General features: G+C 31.8%; 2 protein-coding genes across 2 annotated transcripts; both read left to right on the forward strand.

The window, feature by feature from the left end:
• Window positions 1-6,209: 6,209 nt before the first annotated feature.
• LOC134282204 (uncharacterized) lies at window positions 6,210-7,329 on the forward strand. Its single transcript, XM_062764635.1, has 2 exons — window positions 6,210-6,432; window positions 7,067-7,329. The coding sequence occupies exons 1-2, from the start codon at window positions 6,210-6,212 to the stop codon at window positions 7,327-7,329; spliced, it is 486 nt and encodes a 161-aa protein (XP_062620619.1).
• A 3,869-nt stretch (window positions 7,330-11,198) lies between these two features.
• On the forward strand, window positions 11,199-12,267 carry LOC134282205 (uncharacterized; the record flags this gene model as incomplete). The annotated part of the gene is made up of 2 exons (XM_062764636.1): window positions 11,199-11,456; window positions 11,560-12,267. Coding segments are annotated over exons 1-2 (966 nt in total), but the record flags the coding sequence as incomplete, so codon positions are not given.
• Window positions 12,268-15,308: the final 3,041 nt, after the last annotated feature.

The raw sequence follows: 15,308 nt of genomic DNA on the forward strand, positions 1-15,308 counted from the left end.
TATCAAAGACAAAGCTATGCTATGTATCTGTTCATGAACAAAAAAATGTACTTGTAATATTCATAACCCAAACTTAATATTATGATTGAGCAGCAGTTTTGAACATTTCAGTAGATTAAGCTATCTAACAGATGTAATTAATAAGAATTTACTGCAAAATTAGATAAAAAGAACAAATGAATATTGCAAGTCAGTATATACACGAACAAGAGATATTTATTTTTTCTAGAGTATTGAATTCTGTGCGAGTTTTACATAGTACACTGCATACATGTATTACAGTACAATTAATAAATATGAATTCCACATTTGATAAATTTTGTTTATATGCAAACATTTAAAAAAAATATTTATTCTTTAGTTATTTAGTATGCACCAGAACTAGCTGTGAACATGATTAGTACGAGGGTTGTCCCGTAAAATCGTGGACAAGTTGTCTAGTTTGAAAAATAATCATCACTGCGTTCTGAAATTTTCAACACTTTTTAGTAGATAAATTATGAATATACAAAGCAAATTTCAAATAAATATATACATAGGTAAACAAATTGTGATATTTTATGTTATGTACTGTATCGCCCTACGGCGCACGAATGATAACGTCAAAGTGTCTAAAACAGCGTCATGTTTCATCTTTGCTAAACTTAAAGTTTGATAAGCCCCACTTAAATTTAGAAATTTTTATTGATTTACATATGTGAGTATCTATAACCAGTTAAGAAACCAATGTGGCACACTCATGCGATCTTCTGAATATTTATTAGCAAGTTACAGACAGTATTCTCACCATCATTCAACTAGTAAAAGAGAATCTCACATTGACGGTCGACAGTGACAGCGTCCTTTGCTATTACAAATGGCAGTCTGTCCATATGTTTTGTACTATCTGGGGACTCGACCACGAAGACTTCACTAAGAAACTTTCATTTCATTTATATACTAAAGATCTGGTAATATTTTTCACATTTTCTTTCTACTGTATTCATTTAAAGTCTCTTAAGGCGTCATTACAACATCCTAATCTATCTGAACTGCTCTCCGGTGCGCCGTAACGTCATAAAAAGTCACCATTTTTCGTGTATTGTGTTTATTACTTTCCCATTTCAAATGCTCGGGAAACTGCCAAAAATTAACCAATTGCCTTGAAATTTTTAAAAAGACAACAGAATTGATTAAGGAATGGAATAAAGGTAATTTTCATCCTAATCTTATGTATTGAAAACTTTTATTACGAATTAATTCTTATGTCTTCTTTAATATAACCTTGCAATTTTTACCGTGCGCCGTAGGACAATACCTTGTGCACATTCAAGCAGAATAAAATCTTTATTTTTGAATATATATTATAAAAAACATTATGATTCACTTAAATATGATGAATAAACATTTACTGAAAATTTCAGCTTCGTGTGCCCATTACTTTTTGAAAAAAACGCTTTGTCCACGATTTTATGGGACAACCCTCGTATGTGGAATTAACATTGTTGTTAATGACTATATAAAATGTTAAGTTCATGTTAATTAACGAATAGATAGAGAGTCAGGTTACATGTACAAAATTTAAGTCAAGATTAAAGTTTTGTAACTGCATGCATCTTTCTATTTTTCATTTGTAAATTAGCTCTCAGCATACAATGAATAAACTCGTTGAAATTCCATCTGCACTCTGCAATGTAATGATCTTCCAAATATTGTATAAATGTTCAAGCCAAGGCAACATAAATACAATGAAAAACATGCGAATATTTACTTGTCCTTGGATCTCATCCTAAATTAAGTTTTCCAAATTCCACAAAACACAATTACAATCAAAATCATGGATTATTAAAAATAAAGAGTGAATATTTGCTGAGTAAACCTCCAAAATACTCAGTATACACCTATCTGAGAAGGGAATACATGTATGCAGATATCCTACAAAAACTAGATGTCATACAAACAAGCAAAGTCAAAACATTTCAGTGTTTGAGATGCCATATTCATGACATATAGTATTTATCCTACAAAAATTGTATGTCTTATATAAACAAGCAAAGTCAAAACATTTTAGTGTTTGTGATGCCGTATTCATGACATATAGTATTTATAATAATAAAATATGGAAAAAAACTACAGAGATCAACCTCCATATCTGCTGTTGAAACTACAAATCGGGGGCCCAAACAGATGCCTTAAATATAGATCTTTTCATAATTGATGCCCTAAATACAGGGAGATTTAAGGTAAGGTTTGCGTCTCCCTCCAACTTTTATTTTTTTTAATATGCACACATGCCATATATCAATTTATTCAGGAAGATTAGCTTCATAATTTAATATGATTTTCAAAGATATTGCCCGTCCCATTTTTTTAGTAAAAGACGCCAAATTTTAACATATTTCATATTTCACCTCGAATATTATTTTCATTGAAAAAAATGATTTATTTTGTTAATTATCAAACTTTTATAATTAAAATGACCTGTATTAGTATAATTAATGCTTATATTATTTAAAATTTTAATTTTCCGTTATCAAAAATGTGAAAATTTGGGTAAAAAAGAAGTTTTTACAATTTTCCTTGATAAAGTGAAACCGTTGCCATGGTAACAAAAATATAAAAATCAACGTTTTATATATCTTCCGATTTCATCAAAATCCATGAAGTTATTTATTTGATCATTTTCATTAATTTGAACTAAAAAAATATGTATGTCCCCAATATTATTTCCATGGAAACAGGGGCTATATTATGGGTTCGGAACATAAAAATCAGGCCTTTTCTACACTTTTAAAGGCAACATTGATATCACCTTGTCATGGTGAATGTTAAATACTATACGTTATTTTTGATATTGTTTTTAGGCATAAATTGGCCAAAAATATTCAAAATTAAACTCCTACATGATGGTCTAAAAATTTATTCCATGGAAGAACTCTAGTATTTATGGCTATCTTTACATCTGAATATACTTATGAAATTGTCCATGAATTATACTGCAACACCTTTAGAAGTTCATGTATATACGTTATGGTCTAAAAATTTATTCCATGGAAGAAATCTAGTATTTATGGCTATCTTTACATCTGAATATTCTTATGAAATTGTCCATGAATTATACTGCAACACCTTTAGAAGTTCATGTATATGTATATAAACATACTTCAGAACATGTTTCAACTAAACCAATTAAAATCCTATGAAATTGACCTCATGCTGATTTAGTTATTCCAACATGTAGTAACTTCTAGACATCTTTGTAGCCAAATATCTTTATTCAGTTATGGCTGGTGACTGTCATTATATATGTATGCCATTTTTTGAGTGAAACGTTGTAAGCATCGCATCCACGAAGCTGCTGTTTTATAATTAAATGATTTCTAGAAATGCTATCTTTAAAGTAATGTTGGTTTGCCCAGTCTCTTGACTCAAGGTAAAATTTTGGGATCGGTAGGTGAGAAAATCCTCAACAACATTTTTTTTAAGGGGGATTAGAGGAATAAAAGGAAAAAAAATACAGCTCTGCATTGAAAAACAATTTTCAGTATGGTCATTTTAGTCAGTCAGTTTGGAGACTCTGGTATTTCTACACTTCATGGACATTAGCTCAATCATTGGATTAGGTAGTCTGAGAATCTAAATTGGAATATCAGACAGAACAAAATAAAGATGAATTCTAAGTGACATCAATCATACTTTAATGAGTTTACAGAGTACTTCTGAAACCAAAGATTCTGCAAAATGATATAACACTGTCATAAATATTTGTCAAGAACAGGGAAGAAAAAACAATGCTACAGTAATAGATATATGTATATCTCCTTGATATCCATGACATAATAATTTAATTTTTTTAAATATAACAATATTTTCACCTTTTTAAAATCAAAATACAGAAAAAATTAAAAGATTATAAATGTTAAAATTTTAAATAAACTACATGTATTTGTGAAAGATTTTAATTTTAGTAGATTACTAAACTGGTTCTATCATTCCTACTAAATTAACAACCTTACAATTTCCAGTGTCATGGTTTAAACTGTTACAGTAGATATACATGTAATTATACATGTTCACTGCAGCTTTGCATGTATGTAAAAACTCATCAGTTTTCAGAAATACTTATTTCAGCATATTAGGTCCTGGTAAGAACAAAATTTAATGAATAAAATCATTAATATTAATTGTTCATGTATTAATTTCCTTGTACTGCAATCATCACACACATATTTTCTAAATATATGGTTAAATTTTCTTGTATAATCTATAGACATATAAAAATATGCATTGGGTATAACAAGTCAGAATTTCTTCTCCAAATCTCCATTGATTTTGCCATGCCTTGTTAAACATCTTAGCTTGATCCATCTAACTTTCTTTAATATTCTTGAGCTGATATGGGATGACCTCTACTTTGATTGATGGCACAAATCTTTTATGGAAACACTGAAGTACTTTTTATTTGGTTCTTATCCATTCCAATTAATGACCCATGATCTGAAATCATATGTGTTCATTTTTACAAAAACATTTAAATAAATGCAAAAGGAATTACACTGAGTTTCATTCACTCAATGAAATGAATAAATTTCCAATATAATAAATAAAGAATCAATATGAAATTATTATAAAATTATAAATGCTTGATCAAGAAAATTAATGTTCTTGTCATGCACAATCTGTATCTCTTTTTTATTAATTACAAAATGAGATATTGATTAAATCAAACCTCATTTAAAAAGGTAACTTGAACAATTTAATACCTGTTCCAATAATGTTACAAATATTAGGCCCAAAAAGCAAGGATTTTATTTTTCATAATTTCTTGAATGAATGCATTTTTATTTTTTTTCGGTAATGTTGAGATATTAGTCTCATCCTGACATCCTTGTACTGTTTATTCATCGTTTTTAAATCCGTAGTCAGTAGACCATTCATAACTTTCAGTAAAATGAATAGTTAAATAATTACCTGATGAAAATACTGTCAACAATCAAACTGTCAACATCATCATTGGACTTGGTCTTGAAAATGCATCGTGACTTTTCTTCCCTGTTCGGACTGCATATAGCATAATACTTTACAGGAGTCTCACGTCTTTTCTTTTTTCTTTCCCATTCTCACTTTAAATTTTAGTGTAGTGGTGAAGCGAGAAATACACAACAGCACAATGCGTCAATGACTTTCTTCTGATCGGAATGGTCGTGCAACTTGCCATGTTTCGTATCGAAAGTAAACAAGTCCTCCTTTATAAGTTTATTGGTTCATCCACATGCATCACGCTAATCTCAAATGCTTCTAAGATTCATATGCTTTGTTTTGTTAAAAGACTTTCTTCTGAAAACGTCCTTTGTTTTTAGTCCTAACAATAAGTGACAACAAACATCAAGTATGACAGAGGAAATTCGTTACCGAGATGCTTAGCATCGCTGGTTTAAAGTCGCCTGTTTCAAACGCTTTGGTGATTCGCAAGAGTTATCTCCCTGTTAACGCAAACCTTACCTTAAGACAAATACATGCAGATAGCTCGTACTTGATTTTTAAACTTGGATTATGTGACATGAAGGATATGGAGATAACAAACAGTATTCAAGACCGAAAGTCCATTAAACAATACAAAACAGGAGCAGAGCAAACACGGAGGTGGGATCAGGTGCCAAGGAGGAGTGAGCATCCCCTGCTGACTGGTCACACCCGCTATGTGCTCCTTGTCATAATCGGGAAATGAAAGAAAAATCCGTCGTCAATTCAGTCTATAAATAATAGACTAACAATTAGTACAAAAAATACCAGTAAGCAATTGACTTAATCATAAATTGTATTTGCTGACAACGGCATTGTATCGACAATAGAACTTGACTTTAAACAAGTTTGCTGATATTCTTGTTTCATCAACTTGTTTGTCAATAACTTACCTCGTTTTAGAAATTATTCATTCATGGAGCATGCTCTTGCGTACCGAATCAACTGAGATATATACACTCCTTATGCAAATGATCAAGGTATATTGCTGCATAATTAAGTAAGGGAAGTTGACGATATAAAAGGTTAAAGTCGTCACGTTTATCATATAGCTTGGTTTTTGGGTTACCATTAACGTCTTTTTCAAGTAAAATATCATATATGCATGTAATAAATTCGAAGATGTTGCTTCTGTTTAAGATTTATTTAGACTTTGGAATTTGAATCATGATCCACAATATTTTTTGACGACCAGACATATGAGAAATATGAGAAAATATGAGAAAATTACTTCAGAAGTCACGAAATATGGAAAGGAATGGCGCAGAGAAATTGACAAAGTTATAGAGAAAAACAAGAAAGAAATCAATAAGATGAGACACCAACACATATATACCCTAAAGAAACATCTCACAGATATAATGAGAGACGTTGCTGACATGAAACAGTGTATATTAGAAATTGAGGAAATTCTACAATCCAATGAAGGAAGTAAACCACATTATTATGAGAAAAAATCAGAAAATTTCACTAAACCTCCAACAAAACTAAAAATTTGATTTTCTTGTGTTTACTGACAATCATGACCAAGGGAAATGCTCACAGTTATTTGGTCATGTATCACCATTATCCATTGCAACAGAAGATCTTGGTTACAAAATGAAGACACCAGTAGCTTTTTTCCCCGTTCTCAAATAAAACCACTGCTTGATAAACAAGAGCTCATTACCACCATAGACACTGGGTATTAATATCTAACCAGTGTTACCTGTCTCAGTGACGAAGAATTTCGATGAAGAAATCTAGACACATGGAGAAGATAAAATAATGAAACTCTACAACCTCCAGGGAAAACTAGTGAAGGCAAATCAAGTCTGGAAAAAGCCCAAATGACATTGGAGTGACAAAGTGTAGAGATTTAATTTATATTGATACAAGTACTGTAAATATAGTGAAGAATAAACAGATACAGGAGATGATCAGACTTCAGGGTTGGATACCTAACAATGTCTGTAAAAACCTCCTCTGGTGACCTCCTGGTTACCATGGACAGTGATGATTATACCCAATCAAAAGTTGTCCGTTACTCTGGATTTATAGAGAAATATACCTTTCAGTTTGACAGTCAAGATCAACCTCTGTATTCATCCGATCTTAAATTTATCAATGAAAACAATTAAGAACCTTGATATTTGTGTGGCTGACTATGAAGTCCATGCAGTCGTAGTGGTTAATCAGGCAACACAACCCCGATTTAGATACCCTGACAATCCTTCTACAACTAAAGGATCATTCAACCCAGCTTGTATCACAACAGACAGCCAGAGTCAGATCCTGACAGCAGACTTTACCAACAGCTGTATCAACATCCTAGATCAGGACAGATAGTTTCTCCGAAAAATTGATAACTGTAACACTTATTTATACTGTCCATGCAATTTGTGTGTAGACACCAGAGACAACCTCTTTGGGGCTGAGTGTAAGAGTGGTTAAGTGAATAAAGTCAACTAGCGATCAACTGCAAAGGTAATAGAGGAGTAATCAACTAGCGGTGAACTGTAAAGGAAAAGAGGAGTATTCAACTAGCGGTCAACTGCAAAGAATATAAAGGAGCATTCAACAGTGGTCCACTCTATGCAAATGAGTTTAATGATCCCTCATTTACATGGCAAAAATTCTACAAATGGTTAATTTGATTTTTGCATATCTATGTTACAATAATTTTAGAGAGATGCAAGACTCGAACAAAGAGAAGTACCGTATATATCACCATTTAAAAATCGTACATTTTTTTTAATGAAATTCCATGATAAAAATTATGTTAAAAACTAGTTTTAATGCACCAGTCTGGTGTTAAAAGCTTCACACCTGAATAATATTCTCCCAAAAGATTTTTTATATTAGGTATGAATTGAAATTTATCAAAGTTTCTGTAAAAAAACTTTAACATCGATATCACAAGAGGATATAGCAAGATCCTTAAATGGAATTTTAGAAAAACGAATGCGCTGAGTATCCATAAGTAATGGATAACGTCAGCTTTGTAGAGACAATGCTTTAGAACAAGCATAAACATATCAATTTTGTTTTCCTTTTTATATTTTTTAAGGATATGCAGAGTCATCCAGCTTAGTTCAGTAAAAACGTGTAAACTTGGCTGAAATTTTATGTAAATACATGAATTTCCTAGTTATTCAGTAATTACACGTATTTCCTAAGACGGCCAGTAAATACATGTATTTACTGAATGGTTTAGGAAATACATGAAATTCCTGATTTCACATATTTACTGTAACATATATATCTATCCCAGGAAGATCGTATTTCACGGCAAGCTTTAATACTCTGTACATTTTTGTAAACTTTAGTCTAGAATAAATTGCTAATCTATTAAGATGCTTTCTACATTGTAGTCTCATTTTTGTGTTTGATAAGAACAACACAAAAGTACCTGCAGGAAAGGAGTTCCAACAATGCAAAAAGATAAAGGTTGCAGAAGAATTGAAAGAAGACTAAGGTGAGATTTAACACAGTCAAGATTTTAACTGTTTTGTTTTATATTAGTTTAGCTAGTGAAGCTTTAATTCATTTACTTTGAACTTTTGACTTCTAATTTCTATGACAATTCAATTTATGGATTTTAGTGTACAATTATCTTACGATCTTGTTTTTGTGAAACTGAATAGTAAAAACACTACAACAAAATACATTTACAATTTTCAAGGCCAACACCTTAGCTTTACTGAGCTACATGTAATCTTATAGCTTTTTTTTTTACAGAAACAGATAAAAAGGTAGAAGTGTGACATCAAAGTGTTTACTCATTCTGTGATAAAACATAGCTTACTCTTTGATAGAAAAGTCATGATTTAATTGTTTTATCTCCAAATATAAATTTCAGACTAAGTTTGACACTCAGTTGAAAATAGAGATACAAAGGCAGTTAAAATTCAAATCCTATTCTCTTTTAATGCTTATACGTACGCGTATGCTTTTTCCATCTTATGATCAATTTTTTTATGATAATAAAATCTTACGGCAATTTCAAGACGTTGGTGAAATAGATCCCAGAGCTCGTACCCAGGACATCTGCAAAAGTGACCGCTGCAAAGACAGAGTTGTACAACTGTACTGTACCTTCTGCTTCATGAAACTGTGTATGGGCTGTCGGGTAGAACACATCTGTCTGTGAGATGCGTTCTCGGAAGTCAATATCCGAATTCGCATACCCTCAGTGTCTAACGCACTATGAAGATAATGCACACCTCCACACATAGGGAAGAGTCCACCCCTGTAGTCTGATCATGTATTCTTCACTATGTTGACAATTTTTGTATCAGGTTCAGTATATACTAGATCACTACTACCACTCTTTGTTACCTCTATGTCACGCACACAAGTCCCTGTTTCGGTTTTAATTGATTTCAGTAATTTGCCTTGTAAGTTGTAGAGTTGCATGGTTTTGTAATCTCGATCGTAAGATGTCCAGATTTCTTCAACACTTTTTTGTGTACCCATGATCCTTTTGGCTTCTTAAAAGATTTTTCTCATGTATCTCAGAATTAATACATTTTGGACACACGTCACAAAATGCATCTCACAGTTCTCTTCATTGTGCGTGAGACACTGAGGATACGCGCAGCACTCAATTTGAAATTTTCATATTAAAAGTAATCCCCATACCTATATTGAATTTGATATCATTTTAAAGAAGAGGCCATGAACATACAAATTACCGTTTTCTGAAAGATTGTAGGCAATCTGGATACACTTCCTTTTTCAAACATAAAAAACTTCCATATTCATGACTGGTTTTCTTAAAAAGTTTCAATAAAAATGACAGTTTAAAATATAGTTTGTCATCTTGTTTACCTACAAATTATCCCCCAAAGCACCTTATTTGACCAAACTAAAGTTATAAAGAATCGTTAGAGGAATTCATTTCTCATATTTGATAAATATGTAGGCATCTTTCATTTCATTTACTAGATCTTGATCTTAAAGTTTGATAATACAAAGAAATACATGTACATGTCTAATTTATTTCCGCTTGCATAAAAGGACATTTATCACGAAAGTGGAGCCATTCATCAGTAACGGGTATGTGTACCTATCGCATTTTATTTTATTATTCTACGATATTTTCTTCCGTACTTAAACACAATTATAATAGAATAAAAAAAGTTCAGAAAGAGACGAATGTGTACATGTATATCCAGTTAACTTTTATAATACATAAATTTCCCGCTCTTTGTCATAGATGATTATGTCTCTGTTTGGAATATTTGATCCTCGGTACATTTCGTATGAGGTAAGCTTTGATACGTACGTTCTGTATAAACACTCTTTATTTTTAAATAAGTAAAAAAAAAAACATTCTTACTTCTCCTTCTCCATTAATAATATTTTCAATAGGTATATTATGTATTTTCTATATTTATGCATGAAAAGAAGTAACAATTTTAGTTTTGTAACTTCTATATACTCAGTAGCTACCGTATTTATTTTATTATAGTTTTTGCAATATGTGTTGGTTTCTACTTTGTACTGTGTTTAATTGTTTGGTATTGACAATTAAACTATTTGTTGACACGTTTTTATTTGTTTATTGATAAATGTCCATTAAATTCCAACCTTGCCTTTTAATTTGTGTTAAACACAGCACCGCCATATCAGGTATCTATTAAGAAATTTCTGAATAGTTGTTGAACAAAATGTTTTGAAATTCTCATGACTTTTCATTTCACATCAAGGAAAAGGGAATGGTCCCTTACATTACAAGCTCAGATCTAAGGGGCTAAAGTCTAATCTATAACTCTTAATTGACCAGAAAGGTCTAAATCAAAAGCATTCATTTAAACAATGTACAATGGTATATTTCAAAATATTGATCATCTTCTGCTTTAAAAAGGTATTTTAAGGAGCCAAAAAGCTAAGTCTTTGATGCTTTTTATAGTATACTGTAAAACGTGCAATGCTCCGGTATGTTTCCAGTGTAATTCCACAGAAAACACAAAACATTTGATATTAAAAGGGCATATAAAACACACCGAAAACAATATAAAGAAATCGTTCATAGTATCAGAGGCGATACACTTTATAACAGCTGTTTTCTTCTTGCAGAAATCAAAGCCGATTTGAAAACTTTTCCGAAGAAAATTATAAATTTTTATTCCGATGTTTCAACAAAAGCTCAGAAATTAAAAGACCTCATAGATATTAAGATTTTTACTAAAATCAAATTGAGAGGTTATATAATGGATAGATTTCAAAAACAGAGTAGAAAAATAAAAAGACACATTGCAGACATTCAGAACTTTGAATATAGATCTGAACAGCCATCAAACAGATCGGTAAAATTTCTCTCAATACTGAAAAATTCCAGAATTCACAAAATAAAAGACACACCTAAACTTAAACGTCATATCATGCTGTCACTGAAGGAGGAAACCTTCATGAAGGATGTGATAAGGTTGCTGAGTGAAATCCAAACCAAAGAATCGGGGAAAAGACAAGTTAGAAATGAATGTCTGCTAAAACTTATGCCTGCGCCTAAATTACTCAAATGGATCGAGACAGAAGTTAGTGAAGTTACACATATTTCCTGTCTGTCATCAGCTAGACCGCGTCTGGATCAGCGATGTGATGGAAATCAAGATGTTCCTTACAAACATTGAAGGAGAAAAACTACGTCATATAACAGATATGGTTTATACTTTTGGAACTGTTGGATATCATGCAGTAACCTCTACCTGTGATCTTATTTATGTCGACGCTGATGGTAACATGATTAAACTATCCAAAAATTACAGAAAAAACACATTGATAAAGAATACTGAATCAAGAAAACCATCTTGCTTATATATCTCACGATTAACAGGAGATCTGCTGGTTGGCATTTGGGATATAGGAAAGGCGGGCATAGTAAACCGTTACAACAGCACAGGAAAACACATACAGACCATTCAAAACAAATTATGTAGTCAACCAGTCTACATCACGGAAAACCGAAATGGCGATATTATTGTGTCTGATTGGGATCGTAAGGCTGTAGTGGTGACAGAGCGTGGAGGAAAACATCGTTTCTCCTACACAGGACGTTCTTCATCATCATTACCGTCAGGAATCATGCCATGTGGAATATGTACAGACGTGTTTTCACTAATCCTCGTGTGTGATGCAAACACCCGTACAATACATGTATTAGACAAGGATGGTAACCAACTGTCGCAAATATGGACAAAACAACAAGTGAAATACTTTCCACATAGCCTGAGTTATGATGAGAAAACTCACCGATTGTGGATTGGATTCAGCAACAACAGAGTGTGTTTATTCAGATATATAAACCGACAAGACATTTCGATACGTAATTGTGATCCCCACTAAATAAATAAATAAATACACAGTGTATACATGGTACATGTATGTGTATACATAGATTCATTAGAATAAAAATATCAGATACAAACAGACATGGAGCTTTTTACAGGTCATTATTTTTAAATACACCATATAGGTGCCAATATTTACCAATATAAGTTCATTTTCTCCTTTATCATAATTATATAGCTAAAACATCTCCCATTCAGTGATATATTATAATTATTTCAACTAAATAACTCAAATTTATAAGAAATTAACGCCTGTCCAATAATACGTCGCACAAAATCAACATTTCTGAACGAAAATAATTTTTCAATATATTATTATGCCCCCGTAAATGAAGTGTCGGAGGGTATATAGTTTTTGTCATGCCCCTCTGTCTGTTTGTCTAGATGTCTCTCTGTTTGTCTGCAAAAACCTTAACATTGCATATAACTTTTGATTTAATGAAGCCATGACTTTCATATTTCACATGTGTATAGACCTTCCTTTCGGTATCATCAAATTTGACCATGACCTTGGAGTTTGACCCACGTTTACATGGAAATTTTAAACTTTCTACTATGGCTGTATCTCCGTACAGTTAATACCAGAACATTTATAATTCACATAATAATGTATTCTTTGTAGAGAGACCCTTCATTGGATACCAACAATTTTGATCCTTTGACCTTGAAAACATTCTTACTTCTCCTTCTCCATTAATAATATTTTCAATAGGTATATTATGTATTTTCTATATTTATGCATGAAAAGAAGTAACAATTTTAGTTTTGTAACTTCTATATACTCAGTAGCTACCGTATTTATTTTATTATAGTTTTTGCAATATGTGTTGGTTTCTACTTTGTACTGTGTTTAATTGTTTGGTATTGACAATTAAACTATTTGTTGACACGTTTTTATTTGTTTATTGATAAATGTCCATTAAATTCCAACCTTGCCTTTTAATTTGTGTTAAACACAGCACCGCCATATCAGGTATCTATTAAGAAATTTCTGAATAGTTGTTGAACAAAATGTTTTGAAATTCTCATGACTTTTCATTTCACATCAAGGAAAAGGGAATGGTCCCTTACATTACAAGCTCAGATCTAAGGGGCTAAAGTCTAATCTATAACTCTTAATTGACCAGAAAGGTCTAAATCAAAAGCATTCATTTAAACAATGTACAATGGTATATTTCAAAATATTGATCATCTTCTGCTTTAAAAAGGTATTTTAAGGAGCCAAAAAGCTAAGTCTTTGATGCTTTTTATATCTCTAAACGAGGTACTAATTTTAGATATAGTGTTGAACAAAAGATTTTTCCAAACCTGTGCAACCCTTCAATTTTGGCAAAACGCTCACATTAAGAACTTGAAAGGCTGGCCCCTAAATATTTCTTTTATAGGATATCTCGAAAACGAAAAAAATGGTCGTTGAACAAAAATCTTGATACTCAAATGATCTTTCATTTCATATCAAAGGAAAAGAGGCTTAGACCTGTAAACTAAGCCTCAGAAGGGCAAAAGGTCTTTAATTTTAACTCATCATGGCCGTATTTTGCTTTGCATTACTAAAACAAAAGTGCTTAATATATCATATGAAACAATATTTTGTAAATCTTGTAATTACTTAGAGGTTATTTAGGGATTATAAGGGAGCACATTCTTGACTTTATATCCCGAAAGGGGAAAATTTCAATAAGCAGTAATGAACAAAAAGAATTTGGATATAATGTTGCGTAAATCAATGGAAAAAATCTAAGGAAGGGCATCTCTATTTCATTTTTTTAACTAATATCTTTGTCAAAATCACATCTCATCCTATCAGCAAATCGGACGGAAGACATTAATGTTGCTTGCAACAATCTCATTTATTATTATTTTTAAAATTAAGGGTTTTATATGAGCAAATTGAAATAAAATAAATTACCTTGACTTTTCTGTCTAATATGAAATTCAATTTTCAGAGCAGTGTGCTTTAGAGACATATATCACCGATTAATGGACGTGCTTGGATTCAGCACCCAGTGTAAAGTACGGCAATGTTCTCGATGTAAAGATGGCACAGAATTCTACTGTAACACCTGTAAACATGACCTGTGTCTACAGTGTAAAGAGAAACATGTTATTGATCTAGATACCATATACCATGATGTTGTGATTTACCGCGAGAAATATGATTGCATCCCAATTCAAGAGATCTGTGTGAAGCATTCCGACAAAATATACAAAAAATACTGTGTTATGGGTCAGAATAACCCTAAATGCCAGCAAAGATCAATCACACAGTTTAAACTTAACAATAATTTATTTACAGTAATATACAAATCATTAAGTACAAACTTAGCAAAAATCTAAAAATACATACTTCAGAGTGTCCGTTGCTGCACACAATGTCCCAGTGAAATTATATCCCAGTAATACGTACCTCAATGATGCTTGTATGACAATCGTCTCCTATGAATCGAATTGACAGGGTATTTATACAGTATCATAAATCTAGAATATTCTAGAAATTGTAAGTACATGATATTACTGGAAAGTTCTGGATATACAAAGTTCAAGAATGTTCTAGAAGATTACCGAACATGTTGACCACTCTGGAATGTTCAAGAAACGTAATGTTACTAATAATAGACACGATGAAACAATACAAATACAACACACCTCACAACACCTCCCCCCTTAAAAAGTTTGAATGTCAATGAAAACTTATCTTGTTAAAACATATGTACATTAATACAAAATCTAATTTGTTCATGATACTCTGGACAAGGCATCTGCAATAACATTGTCTTTGCCTTTGATATGCCTAATTGTTATGTTGTATTCTTGTAACAACAAACTCCATCTAGTCAGTCTTTGATTCTTGTTTGACAATTTATGCAAAAATGTCAGGGGGTTGTGATCTGTATATACAAGAATTGGATGCAATGTAACATTCAGATAAACATCAAAATGCTGTAAGGCTAACAACAAAGCAAGGCATTTTCA

Source organism: Saccostrea cucullata, unplaced genomic scaffold (assembly GCF_032062105.1).
Source record: "Saccostrea cucullata isolate Sc308-1 unplaced genomic scaffold, CSIRO_AGI_Scuc_v1 ctg9235, whole genome shotgun sequence".
Lineage (NCBI taxonomy): Eukaryota > Metazoa > Mollusca > Bivalvia > Ostreida > Ostreidae > Saccostrea > Saccostrea cuccullata.